The sequence below is a fragment of the Natator depressus genome, chromosome 9 (assembly GCF_965152275.1).
Source record: "Natator depressus isolate rNatDep1 chromosome 9, rNatDep2.hap1, whole genome shotgun sequence".
Classification (NCBI taxonomy): domain Eukaryota; kingdom Metazoa; phylum Chordata; order Testudines; family Cheloniidae; genus Natator; species Natator depressus.
In genome coordinates, this window is record NC_134242.1 from 41,451,103 (window position 1) to 41,467,158 (window position 16,056).

A 16,056-nucleotide genomic window follows, 5' to 3' on the forward strand; every position below is an offset into this window, starting at 1 on the left:
ATTATACATTGTCTCCCCCCCCCACCCCCAAATCTATGTTGAAGACTGAAAGGGTGAGAACATTGCAAAATGATTTGAATTAAATATTCAAATAAATAACACAAGGGCTATTACACTGAATATATTATTTTAATATTTAACTCAAAATGTAGTGTTTTTTAAAATTTAGAAATCCTGCAAGTTTCAGTTAGTCTGCTATAGAAGCATGGGGGCCAATCTATTCCCAGTTATACCTCCATACATTTGGAGTTACACCATTGACTTCAGTGGAGTAACTCAAGATCTACCTTGGTGTGACTGAGAACAGAATTTGTCTCCTGGAGCCTTGCACAGATTTTAGTTCTAGTTCTCTGTGGCATACACCATGTTTTGACTATGAAGATTGAAAGTACTTCTGTCAATGTTATTTAGTTAAGAACAGTTTATTTCTCATTCAGCATATATTCTGGAGGCGCACGTGGAGTGTGCAGTGTAGAAACTCTGAGCTGGATCTCTTATGTGAGCATGTCTTGCTGTGGCTTTGGAAAATGGAACAATGCATTTATGTGTGTGTAGCTGTTGGCTCAGCAAAGAGTGTGTATTGTGAATATAACTTCCTTTAAGGGATACAGCTAAATTTTAAAAAATCACACCTGATTTTTTTTAACTGTTGTTGAAAGATGCACCTAAGATTACTGTAAGCAAAATAGGTTAAAGAAAATGTTTTCCATTTTTCTCAATTTGTTTCAGGCATCAACAACACTTTATGTATACCCATATTCAGTTTCCTCTGTAATAACTCCGTTTGCTATTTGTGTGTGACACAAAAACAAGAGAGACATCCATTTTAAACATAGGTAAATATGATTGTAAAACCCCCACTTTTCTGGAGGACTCAAAGGCAGGTGTAATGTCTGATAGTATTTTAACTGTTTTTTTTTTTTAATTGACCATATTTCCATTTAGAGAGACAAGGTGGGTGAGGTAATACCTTTCATTGGACCAACTCTGTAAGCTCAAAAACTTGCCTCTTTCAGCAACAGAAGTTGGTCCAATGAAGATATTACTTCATTCACCTTGTCTCTCTAATATCGTGGGACAAACCTAGCTACAACAACACTGCATACAATATTTCCATTTGACTGTGTTCTTTTCATCTAAGGTCCTGGGCTGAGGAAAGAGATGATGATTGCTTTCTGTAAATAAATCAGAGGGATAAATATGAAGGAGGGAGAGGATTTATTTAAGTTAAGTACCAATGTGGACACAAGAACAAATGGATATAAACTGACTATCAACAAGTTTAGGCTTCAAATTAGAAGAAGGCTTCTAACCATCAGAGGAGTGAAGTTCTGGAACAGCCTTCCAAGGGGAGCAGTTGGGGCAAAAAAATCTAACTGGCTTTAAGACTGAGCTTGATAAATTTATGGAGGGGATGATATGATGTGACTGCCTACAATGGCATGTAGGCAATCTGTGAATGCTGGCAGCAGATTCCTCCTTTGGCTGAGTGATGGGACACTAGATGGAGAGGGCTTTGACTGAGTTACTACAGAGAATTTTTTCCGAGATGTCTGGCTGGTGGGTCTTGCTGACATGCTCAGTGTCTAACTGATCTCCACATTTGGGGTCAGGAAGGAGTTTTCCCCTGGGTCAGAGATCCTGGGGTGTGGGGTTTTTTTTTTGTTGTTTTTTTTGTTTTTTTGTTTTTTTGGCCTTCCTCTAGAGCTGGGGCATGAGCCACATGCAGGTTTAAACTAGTGTAAATGGTGGATTCTCTGTAACTTGAAGTGTTTTAAACCATGATTTGAGCACTCCAGTAACTCAGTCAGAGGTTAGGGGTCTATTACAAGAGTTGGGTGGGTGAGGGTCTGTGGCCTACAATGTTCAGGAGGTCAGACTAGACGGTCATGATGGTCCCTTCACTTTTAGAGAAGAGGTAATTGAGCCCCAGAGCCTTTAGTTCTCTGCTGCCTTGCATCTTGTGTAGTCATTTACACATGTACAGATCAGAATGGAGGCATCATAAAATCCACATTGCACTGATGTACATGACTACACAAAATACAGGACAGTCAAGAATTGGGGCTATAGAGATTGTGACTTGCCCAGGCAATTTGTGACATTGCTGGGAATTTAATCAAATCTATGGAATTCCAGTCTGCTGCCCAATCTGGACAATGTGCAAGACAGATTGTAAACAATAAAATTATGCAAGAAGGTAGTGTTTAACTGTAATACATGAAAAAAGACGCACAACTGCAGATTTGTGAATCCAAGGATCAGTGACCCTACAATAGTCTGAGTTTTGAAATTATGTGGAAATTTTTTTGCCAGGAGAACTTGAAGAAAATGAAGAAAATTCTGAAGTAGTTCATCTGACAGTTGGAAACTGGATATGTATTGAGGTTTTGTTTTCACTCAGGCCCTGTTTAATTTTCATATATATTAGTAAAATCATGAATGGATATTTTTGTTTTGTTTCTAAATTGTTAATGAAAATTTCTTTTAGTTTTAATATACTGTCTCTAACCTCCCCTTCCCCCCCGCACCTCCCATTGACCTTTTCGGCTGCTAGTTCTGTGCTGTCCTTTCCCCTCATATTTTAAGCACGTAACTCAAGGTTCCTCCTTCATAAATCAAGCCCCAGCTATTTAATGTAGGTCCAATGAGAATATATATATAGTTAAATATATTCATTTAAGGCTTAATTTTGTTAAGTATCCCTCTCCTATCTGGCCCTTTGAATAAAGCATTAATTATATAGTATTAAATGCTTCTTTTAATTCAATTTTGAGAGAGGATAAAGTCTTAGTAACAAGTAATTGTGAAGCCAACTGAAAGAGGCCTGCTGTTAATATTTGATGTGCAAAAAATATACACTTTACAGTCTTTTTGTAATTGGATTTATTTTTTGTCTGTCCATGCTTGACAAATATGAAGAACATTTACAAATTTATACTGATTAAACAGCTGTGGCATTGTATATGCCAAGAGCACTCATATTTTGTTCCATATCAACCTGAAGTGTTTCATAAAATACACTGAAAATAACATTTTTGTGGCTTTTCTGAAAGTATTAAAAGTTGAATCATTTTGGTTCTGTTTTCCATATGAAGAACTCAGCCTCTAGGGCTGATAAACATAAAGATGGAAATTCAGTATTGGAAGGTCAGTAGCAACTTCCATATAGCCAAAAGAATCATGCAAGGGTTTTACAGTGGAAACTTCAGTGGAGATACTTAATTCCAGTCTCAAAAAGTGTTAGTGGAATATAAGCAAACATTGCAGAGCATAACAGTTGAAGACTTGACAAACATACCTTTTTGTTTCTGGCAACACAGAAGTGGATGACTTTCAAACCCAGCTTTCTTTACTGTAAATAAACAATAGCCCTATTTTCATAGTATCATAGTATACCAGGGTTGGAAGGGACCTCAGGAGGTCATCTAGTCCAACCCCCTGCTCAAAGCAGGACCAATCCCCAACTAAATCATCCCAGCCAGGGCTTTGTCAAGCCTGACCTTAAAAACCTCTAAGGAAGGAGATTCCACCATCTCCTTAGGTAACGCATTCCAGTGTTTCACCACCCTCCTAGTGAAAAAGTTTTTCCTAATATTCAACCTAAACCTCCCCCACTGCAACTTGAGACCATTACTCCTTGTTCTGTCATCTGCTACCACTGAGAACAGTCTAGATCCATCCTCTTTGGAACCCCCTTTCAGGTAGTTGAAATCAGCTATCAAATCCCCCCTCATTCTTCTCTTCCGCAGACTAAACAATCCCAGTTCCCTCAGCCTCTCTTCATAAGTCATGTGTTCCAGTCCCCTAATCATTTTTGTTGCCCTTTGCTGGACGTTTTCCAATTTTTCCACATCCTTCTTGTAGTGTGGGGCCCAAAACTGGACACAGTACTCCAGATGAGGCCTCACCAATGTCAAATAGAGGGGAACGATCACGTCCCTCGATCTGCTGGCAATACCCCTACTTATACAGCCCAAAATGCTGTTAGCCTTCTTGGCAACAAGGGCACACTGTTGACTCATATCCAGCTTCTTGTCCACTGTAACCCGTACGTCCTTTTCTGCAGAACTGCTGCCTAGCCATTCGGTCCCTAGTCTGTAGCAGTGCATGGGATTCTTCCATCCTAAGTGCAAGACTCTGCACTTGTCCTTGTTGAATTCCATCAGATTTCTTTTGGCCCAATCCTCTAATTTGTCTAGGTCCCTCTGTATCCTATTCCTACCCTCCAGCGTATCTACCTCTCCTCCCAGTTTAGTGTCATCCGCAAACTTGCTGAGGGTGCAATCCACACCATCCTCCAGATCATTTATGAAGATATTGAACAAAACCGGCCCGAGGACTGGCCCTTGGGGCACTCCACTTGATACCGGCTGCCAACTAGACATGGAGCCATTGATCACTACCCGTTGAGCCTGACAATCTAGCCAGCTTTCTATCCACCTTATAGTCTATTCATCCAGCCCATACTTCTTTAACTTGCTGGCAAGAATACTGTGGGAGACCGTGCCAAAAGCTATGCTAAAGTCAAGGAACAACAAATTAGATGCATGGACTGACTCCGTCATCTAGTGGGACAGCTAAATTGATATTGATTTAAAGTACATTTCTCCAAGGCTGGAACAGGGACCCAGAGAATGACCAGAAAAATGATTATTTGAAGCAACACTTCTCTCCTACCTATGGCCTTAATTGGTCTCAAGCACCATTTCAAGGGGCTAGAGGTGCTTGTATCACCTGTTAAAAATAACCTAAAAATAAATATATAAATTAAATTAAAAAAAGTTAAAATCTGTTTGAAAAACTTTCTACCTGAATGCTTTATTTATATTGTGACGGCTGTCCACAATGAGAAGGCTAGAAAATCCTTTACTACAGAAGGAAACTAGCTGAGATTAGTATTGATATTTTACAGGTCTCAAAAATCAAGGGAATCACAGTTACAAACTTCATAGCTCCAAAGATCATCCTTTTATTTTCCCTCAAGCTGGTAGAGTCGTAGAAATGGTATGTTCAGCTTCCACTGGAGATCCTTATATTGCTGAACAAAAAATCACCCGCTAAGTAGAGTAGGATTTTTAATTTGCTCCAGAAGGGAGACTTTGACCAGAGAGATGACCAGATATGTAGGCAAAGTAGGGTCAGGATAAAAGGGGAAGATTTTCAAGACTTAGGCTCCTTTACTTCTCTGCCAAAGTCCCCCTAAAAAGGAGGAAAAAACCCCATGCCTATAGTCTAAATAGGCTAGGTGGGTCAGAGGAGTTCTAATGAAATAATGAAGCCTTTTCACTTCTAATTCAATGGTTTAAATAGAGCATATGTGAGCAGTGATCTGTGGGCTCCTAAACTTCCATTGAATGGTTGTGACTATGTGAAACTGTGGTTTTCTCAAACCATTCCTTCGTGAACTAGTGACCACAGCACAGACAGCACCCTTGTTGGCTTTCATGAGCATGTCCGAGGCCAATAATTGAATAACCATGAAGACTGAACTATTTTTTGATCTGCAGAGGTGGTCCTTCCAGACCATGGCTGTGGCACATAGAAAAGGGAGACATCTGCAGTGCAGGTACCTTGCTTTTGAGAGGGAAATCTGACGGTTCTTTGAACAGAGGTGTAGTACATTTAAGGGTTTGCAGTATGAGATATTTTAGTTTCCAGTGAGCTAATTATGAGAAGTACATTGACACTGTGGTGGCTTAATGTTTTTGTCTTCATAAAATAAGACATTCCATACATATTAAAATAATTTCATATGCAGTTGTTCTCTTGTATTTTAGGGTAAATGGGTGTGACATCTTCACTAATAATTGAATACTTAAATGAAAAGGGGAATAAATTTTACATTGCAGTCAAATAAATGTATGGTGGAAACCCTAGAAGATAGGAAGAGTGCTAACATTGGGCCAGTATTCAAAAAGGGCAGGTGGGATGACCCAGGTAACTATGAACTGATTAGCCTGACATTATTTCTGAGTGAAATAATGGAAAAATCCATATGTCATTAAGCTGATAAAGAATTAAAGGATAGGAATATAATGTCAACATGTTTTTATGGAAAACAGTTTTCGTCAAACATATTTTGTTCTTTGAGATTACTGGTTGGGTTTACAAAATATGACTGTGTAGATGTAATATATTTAGACTTTTTTGTAAAGTGTTTGACTTAGTACCTCACAACATTTTGATTAAAAAATTAGCATGAAAAATATGATATCAATAAAGCATATATTAAATGGATTAAGTGGTTAAGTGACAGATCTCAAAAAGTAGTCATCTGTGGGGGTGTCATCATCGAATGGGGGTGTTCTGAGGGAGGTGCCATAGGGATCTGTATGAGGCCCAGTGCTATTAAACAGTTTTATCAATGCTCTAGAAGTAAATACTGCTGATAAAATGTGCAGATGACACAAAAATTGGTGGAGTGATAAATAATGATGGGGCCAGGGCAATCATACAGAGTGATCTGGGTCGCTTGGTTACAATGCATTTTAATACAGCCAAATGCAAAATTATATATTTAGGAACAAGGAATGCAGGCCATATCTGTAGAATGGGGGAACTGTTCCTTGGAAAGCACTGACTCTGAAAAGAATGAGATCATTTGAATGTATAAACAAGAGTAGTGAGTTAGGAGTAGGGAGTTCGTTTTACCTTTTTGTATGGCACTGGTGAGACCTATTCTGGAATACCATATTTGCTTCCTATTTTTAAAAGGATGTTGAAAATATTGGAAAAGGTGGAGAAAAGGGCCAAAAATGACTTGAGGAAGTGAGAAAATGCCAGTGAGATACTTAAAGCTTAATCTGGTTAATTAATCAAAATAGATTGATATGTGATTTGATTAGTGTATAAGTACCTTCACAGTGAGAAAATGCAGATAACAAAAGTGTTCTTTGGTTTAGTGGAGAAAAGCATCACAAGAACCAATGGCTGGAAGCTGAAGCCAGACAATATAAAATTAGAAATAAGGCACAGATTCTTAACAGTGAAGGTGCTTATGCATTTGAACCAACTACCAAGGGAATTGTTGGGATTCTGTATCTCTTGATGTTTTTTATCAAGACTGGATGCCTTTCTGGAAGATATGCTTTAGCCAAGTGCAAGTTATTAAGGCTCAATACAGAGGTGATATTGGGTGAAATTTTAAAGGACTGTGCTATACAGGTGGTTAAACTAGATGATTTAATGGTCCCTTCTGGCCTTAAAGTCTATGGAAAAACTGGCTGTACTCAACAGAAGCACTTTAAAGGATTCTTTGTTTATCCGAAGATTTAAAATACCTTTGAGATCACACTATTGATTCTTTAGTTCTTGTTCCAAAAAAGCTTTAGGAAAGCTAGGGTAAAAAACTGTATATACAAGACTTGAACAGTAGCTGAAGAGACAGAACTCCTTTTCTGTCAGTGATTTCAGCTTTCCTGTTATGATGCTAATATTAATGCAATTTAGGCAAAGTGTAAAAATGAAAGTTGCTTTGAAAAAAATCTTAATTAAAGAATGTCAGTGAAATATTAACTAGTTTTCCATGTTGAAATGAATAGGTGCAGTGTAACTCAATGTCAGGGGCCTGATTGTGAAGTTATGTGCACTTGTGTAAATGAACAGTAACTCCAGTGGTATTCAGCTGGAGAAAAAAACAATGGAAGACTAGAATTGGGCTCATCTTCCATGCTGACCCTTATGAATAGTGGGTTACTTGTAAAAGGCTATTACATTGTCCTTCTCTACATTTTTCTTTGAAACCCACTTGTGTCATAGGGCTACAAACGTAAAAGTGGTTAGGCAGCTGGCGTCCTGTGACCACTGCTTATCCTACTGATTCTAATAGTCTCATTGCTCCCCACCAGTTTGTCATATCAATCTACAGTAGAACCTCAGAGTTACGAACACCTCAGGAATGGAGGTTGTTCATAAACTCTGAAATGTTCGTAATTCTGAACAAAAGGTTCTGGTTGTTTTTTCAAAAGTTTACAGCTGAACATTGACTTAATGTTACCATTGTGACGGGTTCGGTCACAGAGACCCCCTTGGGACTGTCACCTGATGTGCTGAAACTACCTCTGAGCCCGTTTTTCCCTGCCAGCTTGCGACTCCAGAACCCTGTCTTTTGAGCCAGACACGGTAGCCTGCTGCAACACAGACCCAGGGTCTGAACCACGCCCCCAAAGCTGCAGACTTAACTGAAAACAGCTCAGCAAGTACTCCTGTCTCCAGCACCCAGACACCCAGCTTCCAATGGGATCCAACCCCAAATAAATCCGTTTTACTCTGTATAAAGGTTATACAGGGTAAACTCATAAATTGTCTGCCCTCTGTAACGCTGATAGAGAGATATGCACAGCTGTTTGCTCCCTCAGGTATTAATCACTTGCTCTGGGTTAATTACTAAACAAAAGTGTATTAAGTATAAAAAATAGGATTTAAGTGGTTTCAAGTAATAACAGACAGAACAAAGTAAGTTACCAAGCAAAATAAAACAAAACACACAAGTCTAAGCCTAGTACATTAAGAAACTGAATACAGGTAAATCTCATCCTCAGAAATATTCCAATAAGCTTCTTTCACAGACTAGACTCCTTCCTAGTCTGGGCCCAATCCTTCCCCCCTGGTACAGACCGTGTTAGTTCCAGCAGGCATCCTAGGTGAAAAGCAGGGGATTTCACATGAGTGGGACCCTTCTGTTCTGTTCCACCCCTTTTTATATCTCTGGCACAAGGTGGGAAAATTTTGTCTCTCTGGGTTCCCACTCCTCCTCCTAAATGGAAAAGCACCAGGTTTAAGATGGATTCCAGTACCAGGTGACATGGTCACATGTCCTGTGAGACCCCAAGCCTCCATTCTTCCTGGGATGACTGACAGGAACACAGGAAGGCTTGCAAGTAAACACAGCCATTTACAACCAATTATCCTAGTCAATGGGAGCCCTCAAGATTCCAAGCCACCATTAATGGCTCACGCTTTGCAAAATTACAATAGGACTTCAGAGTTATACTTCATATTTCTAGTTACAGATACAAGAATGATACATGCGTACAAATAGGATGAACATGCTCAGTAGATTATAAGCTTTGCAGTGATACCTTACAAGAGGCCTTTTTCGTAAAGCATATTCTAGTTACATTATATTCACACTTATAAACATATTTTTATAAAGCATATGGAGTGCTTCACAACCATGCAAACAAAAAATGCTGCTTTCCCTTTATTTTTCAGTAGTTTACATTTAACACAGTACTGTAATGTTTGCCTTTTTTTTTTTTTTTTTTTTTTTTTTGTCGCTGCTGCTGCCTGATTGCATACTTATGGTTCCAAGTTGAGGGGTCTGGGTGACTGTTCAGTTAGTAACTCTGGTGTTCATAGCTCAGGTTCTACTGTACTGGTTAGATGAAACTTAAATTGTAAGCTCCTTTGGGCAGGGATGTAATTTATATGTTTGTACCTAATACAGTGAGGCTCTGGCTTTTAGTGTATCTGTCTCTTGTTTATTACGTAACAACAAAAAATGAAGACATATGGGCACAGTTGTATCACAGTTAATCATGTTTACTAAATATACACGAACATGCAAGGCCTAGCTACATACATACTGCTGATATGGTTTCTGGTGGCTTCTAAAACATTGAACGTATTGGAGGGTTCACAAACTATTTAAAGGGTAGCTACCCTATCCCTATAACACTACAGTATCTCAAACATAAGATGAAAATACTGAAAGTTCATTTTTTGGTTTGATATACTGGTAATTTAAATGTAATAGATACATGGTATGAAAATTGGTCGAAAGACTTAATCTGAATTTTTATGGGAAGAAATTGTTGATGGGAAATGTTTGCCAAAGTGTAAAGAAAATTTTTTTTTACTCAGCATAGTGATAAAACGCACAGCTTATTGGAATTACTGAAAAAAAGCATAAAACCTCTATAGTATCAGTTGTTTAGGCCAACCACTTTATATACATACTGATTTTTAGAACTGTGGAAAGAATTAATGGAAACAATGGATACAATTATTTATCAGTCTTATTTTTTGAAATTCTCAACATGTATCCCCTTTGCTCATACTCTGTCCCCTCCCCCTACTATCGTCTAGATTTTTCACCGTGAATGAGAATAGGAGAAAGAATGATCTGCAAAAAATTTTGGGAAAGGAGAAGGTTGTGATTGGGGGAGGTACCAGAGTGGATGGAGGAGAGTGACAGCTTGCTGACGAGCACAAAGGAGTTCTGGTTCTAGGATCTATCTGTGCTCTGTTATTATTTTAAATTAAAGCCTCGTCTTCACTGCTTTAAAAAAAAAAAAGTTTATTTTAACTCAGGTTTCAGAGTAGCGGCCGTGTTAGTCTGTATTCGCAAAAAGGAAAGGAGTACTTGTGGCACCTTAGAGACTAACCAATTCATTTGAGCATAAGCTTTTGTGAGCTACAGCTCACTGCTGTAGCTCACGAAAGCTTATGCTCAAATAAATTGGTTAGTCTCTAAGGTGCCACAAGTACTCCCTTTTTTAACTCAGGGTAACTTAATGCAATGAAGATAAGGCATGTTAGTTTTACCACCAGGTAAACTAGGAGAAGTCAGCATTACACATGCCATGGCGGCTGACCTCTCCTAGTTTGCTTCACATAAAACTACTGTGCCTTGTCTTCACTAGGATTTTATCTGGAGGTAGCTCAGATGCCTTAGTTACCCTGAGGTAAAAAAATACCTTTTTAGCAGTAAAGATAAGGCCTAACAAATACACTGGTATGTAGCTATAAGAATTAAGTAAGCTGGTAAACAGTTCAGCCAGTTTTTCACTGTATGTTGATTTTCTAGTGCTATACTTCAGGAGCACATTCTAGTGCTCAATTTACCTTCTCTCTCTATCTGTGGTGTCATAAAAATAAAGGGAAGGGTAGCCACCTTTCTGTATACAGTGCTATAAAATCCCTCCTGGCCAGAGGCAACATCCTGTTACCTGTAAACGGTTAAGAAGCTCAGCTAACCTGGCTGGCACCTGACCCGCAGAACCAATAAGGGAACAAGGTACTTTCAAATCTGTGGGGGGAGGGAAGGCTTTTGTTTGTGCTCTTCGTTTACCTGTTGGTTCTCTCTTGGGACTGAGAGAGACCAGACAGAAATCCATCTTCTCCAACCCATCCTAATCCAAGTCTCCAATATTGCAACCAGTATAGGTAAGCCAGGCAAGGCGGATTAGTTTCTTTTGTTTTATATGCATTTTCCCTGTGTTAAGAGGGAGGTTTATTCCTGTTTTCTGTAACTTTAAGGTTTTGCCTGGAGGGTGGGGGGGGATCCTCTGTGTTTTGAATCTAAATACCCTGTAAAGTATTTACCATCCTGATTTTACAGGGATGATACTTTTGCCTTTTCTTTAATTAAAATTCTTCTTTTAAGAACCTGATTGATTTTTCATTGTTGTTAAGATCCACAGGTTTGGGTCTGTGTTCATCTGTACAAATTGGTGAGGATTATCATCAAGCCTTCCCCAGGAAAGGGGGTGTAGGGCTTGGGGGGATATTTTGGGGAAAGATGTCTCCAAGTGGTCTTTTTCCCTGTTCTTTGTTTAAAACGCTTGGTGGTGGCAGCATACTGTTCAAGGACAAGGCACAGTTTGTACCTTGGGGAGGTTTTTAACCTAAGCTGGTAAGAAAAAGCTTAGGGGGTCTTTCATGCGGGTTCCCACATCTGTACCCTAGAGTTCAGAGTGGGGAAGGAACCCTGACATGTGGTATTGATATGGCCCTGTCAATGTAGTATCTGAGAGTCTCACAATGGCCTGATCCTGAAATCAGTGGGACCTTGCCGTTAGGATAAAGCCCTAACACTGTGAAGAGTATTAGCTTTCTGAAGATAAATTTAAAGTTTAACCCTCAACATTGCTTTTAGACCTAAATAGGTGTCTATGTATTTCTTATTTGCAGCTACTATGGAAGCAGGCACACAGCTACCCTCTATTTCATCTCCTTATGGAGATTGACTCTTACATGTTCTCATGTGTGAACCAGACGGCTGTACGTGAGGAACTAGAGGATGAAACGCGAAGGCTGTGTGATGTTAGACCCTTTCTTCCTGTCCTCAAACTAGTGACAAGGAACTGTGACCCAGGGGAAAAATTGGATTCCAAAATAGGTGTCCTTATAGGAAAAGGTAATTTTTTAAATTTTTTCTGTTTTGTTTTATTTGGAAAAGGGAAAAATTTTGTGTAAGTTAGTTTCACAGAGGCCAGGATATCTCTGCCTCATCCCTTGTCTTCTAGAATCTAGAACTATCCATTCTAAAGGAGATACAAATCTAACTTTAAAAAATTTCTAAACACCGTTGTAACACTAACACGGGAAATTTCAAAAATTGTAGTGAGATTATTTTTGTAACCAGAATAAATAGAATTAACAAAAACAAATGATACACTGTATTTCTGAGCAATTATCGCACATATCTGATGAAGTCCTAATGCACAAGAATGAAGTTCAAGTGGCTGGAACCATCTGAAAAGTGGAAGAGATATGAAGTGGATAAAGTGCCTTACTGCTAGTTTGAAATGTAATTTAATAAAAATCCAAGTCACTTCTGATTAATGATGACAGTGGCATGACATTTACAGCCACTTAGATCAATTTTCTGAAGATATGATCTTTAATGGGTTCTCAGTGTTTGGCCTCCAGCTCCCAGCATGAGACTTAGCAGAACTCCCTAGCTCAAAGAAGTTTGATTTTTGAGACTGAAGAAGCACTCAGCACAGACCTCCCTGTTTGCACTGTTCGTGCTCCTCCAACAGCGGCTACTTCAGCCTTAGCCAGTCCCTGATTGACCACAATCAGGCAAGGAGTTTCCTGCAGAGAACCAAAAAGAACAGAGATGAAAGAGCTGATAATGATGATAATTGTAGCTCCTGCCTAATCACAATCAAAAAGCATATGGCTTGAAGTTTCTAAGGGTACTGGTAGGGGCCTTTGCTACTCAGGTATTAGTAGAACAGGACTCATTTTGAAGTATTGCTGCCTCAGGGGACCAAAAAGCTTTGGGCTGGGGGAATTCTGCCAGTTTCACACAGGGATCATGAGACCCATAAGTGAGAATCCCATGAGATATTTCCAAAGAAGAATTACAGACACACATTTTCCTCCTCTCCCATAAGTGTGTGTGTGAGTGAGTGGAGGGGGTTGTTTTTTATTTTCCTTGTGATACACCTTGCCAGAGAGGAGGCCCATTGAAACTCACAGTACAGACTATATCACGTTAACATCTGTCTGAAAGAGAAGATCAAGGGTCTACGTCTAAAGATATTCGTAACACCTGAGTTGATTTTAAAGGCCTGTTTGGTTGTTGTATCCTTCTTTCTCCCTCAAAACCTAACTGGGAAGGCTAGATAAAACTCCTTTTGTAGCCTGTTGGGGCTGGTCCTTAATCAAAGTAAGAATCTCTTTTAGGGGAATTTTAAACTTCAGTCTGTCATACATCAGTACATGACACTATGGCTATTGGACTTCTAAGGCCAGCGTTATCAAGGTAATGGTAGAATGTAATGGATAATTAGTGATCAGAAAAAAGTATTCTACAGTGAAGGGTGTTACAATAAGGATCCTAATGCGTGTAAGGCGGTAGAAACTAGGTCTGTCAAGCAATTAAAAAATTAATTCTGATTAATCGTGTGATTAAACAATAATAGAATACCATTTATTTAAATATTTTTGGATGTTTTCTACATTTTCAAATATAGTGATTTGAATTACAACACGGAATACAAAGTGTACAGTGCTCACTTTATATTTATTTTTGATTAAAAATATTTGCACTGTAAAAAAACAAAAGAAACAGTATTTTTCAATTTACCTAATACAAGCACTGTAGTGCAGTCTTTGTTATGAAAGTTGAACGTAAAAATGTAGAATTTTATGTACAAAAAAAATAACAGCATTCAAAAATAAAAGAATGTAAAACTTTAGAGCTGACAAGTCCGCTCAGTTACTTCAGCCAATCGCTCAGACAAACAAATTTGGTTTCAATTTGCAGGAGATAAAGCTGCCCGCTTCTTGTTTACATGTCACCTGAAAATGAGAACAGATGTTCACATGGCACTGTTGTAGCTGGCGTCACAAGATATTTACATGCCAGATGTACTAAAGATTCATATGTCCCTTCATGCTTCAACTACCATTCCAGATGTACAGGGCCGTCCCTACGGGAGTGCGTGGTGTGGGGCGGAAATGACGGATTCATTTCTTCTGGGACCAACCATGCTGGCCAGTCACACCAGTCCATGGGGCCCTGCAAAGTGCACGGCTCAGAGCGGTCGCCCAGAGGACGGCTCTGACAGAGAACATGCGTCTGTGCTGATGATGGGTTCTGCTTGATAACGATCAAAAGTAGAGTGGACCCACGCATGTTCATTTTCATCATCTGAGTCAGATGCCACCAGCAGAAAATTGATTCTCTTTTTTGGTGGTTTGAGTTCTGTAGTTTCCGCATCTGAGTGTTGCTCTTTTAAGACTTCTGAAAGCGTGCGCCACGCCTTGTCCCTCTCAGATTTTGGACAGCACTTCAGCTTCTTAAACCTTGGGTCGAGTGCTGTAGCTATTTTTAGAAATCTCACATTAATACCTTCTTTGTGTTTTGTCAAATCTGCTGTGAAAGTGTTCTTAAAATGAACATGTGCTGGGTCGTCATCCGAGACTGCTATAACATGAACTATATGGCAGAATGTGGGTAAAACAGAGCAGGGAACATACAATTCTTCCCAAAGGAGTTCAATCACAAATGTAACTAACACATTATTTTTTTAATGAGCATCATCAGCCTGGAAGCATGTCCTCTGGACTGGTGGCCAAAGCATGAAGGGGCATATGAATGTTTAATGTGTCTGGCACGTAAATACTTTGCAGTGCCGACTACAAATGTGCCATGCAAATGCCTGTTCTCACTTTCAGGTGACATTGTAAATAAGAAGCAGGCAGCAGTATCTCCCATAAATGTAAGCAAACTTGTTTGTCTTAGCGATTGGCTGAACAAGAAGTAGGACTGAGTGGACTTGTAGGCTCTACAGTTTTACGTTGTTTTGGTTTTGTATGTAGTTATGTAACAAAAAAAATCTACATTTGTAAGTTACGCTTTCATGATAGAGATTGCACTACAGTACTTGTATGAGTTGAATTGAAAAATACTATTTCTTTTATCATTTTTACAGTGCAAATATTTGTAATAAATAATATAAAGTGGGCACTGTACATTTTGTATTCTGTGTTTTAATAGAAATCAATATATTTGAAAATGTAGAAAAACATCCAAAAATATTTAATAAATTTCAATTGGTATTCTACTGTTTAACAGTGTGATTAATCACGATTTCTTTTTCAGTTAATCAAGTGAGTTAACTGCCATTAATCAACAGCCCTAGTAGAAACCTATTCTTGTTTTGCATAGGTGGTGGCTTTTTGGTTCAGCTAGCTTGGTATGATTCATGGTTTCTTAATAGTTGCACTGTAGACATCTTTCAACATACAATTGTTAAGCGGTTTTGTAGGGGCTTAACATTGCTCTATGAGTGAATTGCTTTTGGCCTTTATTAGTACAGAATTTTCATCTTTAAATACATGGTCAAATTATTCACTTGCAGATACAAATGAAGATAAATAGGGACTAGTGAGGTCATACATTGCGTAGCAGAACAATGGAGAATTGTTAGTCCTTTTATACAGACTACAAGTTTTGTTTAGGTTTCAGCAGCAAACTGTCTGCTTGTTTGTTCAAACTGACAATGGAGCCATTACTGACATAGCCTGTTTAAACACTCCAAAAATAGTATTCTGAAAGATTCTTTGATTAATTTCAGTTTTTATGACTCTGCAAGATATTTATGTACAGAGCTAGCTTTGGGTTCCTATTTTGTGCTTTGGAAAAGTGATGCATTCCACTATGAACTTGTAAGGTTAAACTCTGCCTGTTCTCAAAAGGTGCGTTAGCACAATTTGGAGAATGTTTTTCAAAGTGTGAGAGAAATGTGGTGTTTGTATATGCCCTTGCTTCATTAGGTATTGAAGAAGTAGAGCTGAGATCTTTCTGCT

The 16,056-nt window shown here is 38.8% G+C and overlaps 1 protein-coding gene across 3 annotated transcripts in view; it reads left to right on the top strand.

The window, feature by feature from the left end:
* The window catches only part of PIK3CB (phosphatidylinositol-4,5-bisphosphate 3-kinase catalytic subunit beta), a 190,957-nt gene that overhangs the window by 87,525 nt on the left and 87,376 nt on the right, over positions 1 to 16,056 (top strand). For all 3 annotated transcript variants that reach the window (XM_074963971.1, XM_074963970.1, XM_074963972.1), the window contains one exon: positions 11,920 to 12,145. In XM_074963971.1, the coding sequence (XP_074820072.1) occupies positions 11,920 to 12,145 (226 nt within the window). The remainder of the gene's footprint in view (positions 1 to 11,919; positions 12,146 to 16,056) is intronic.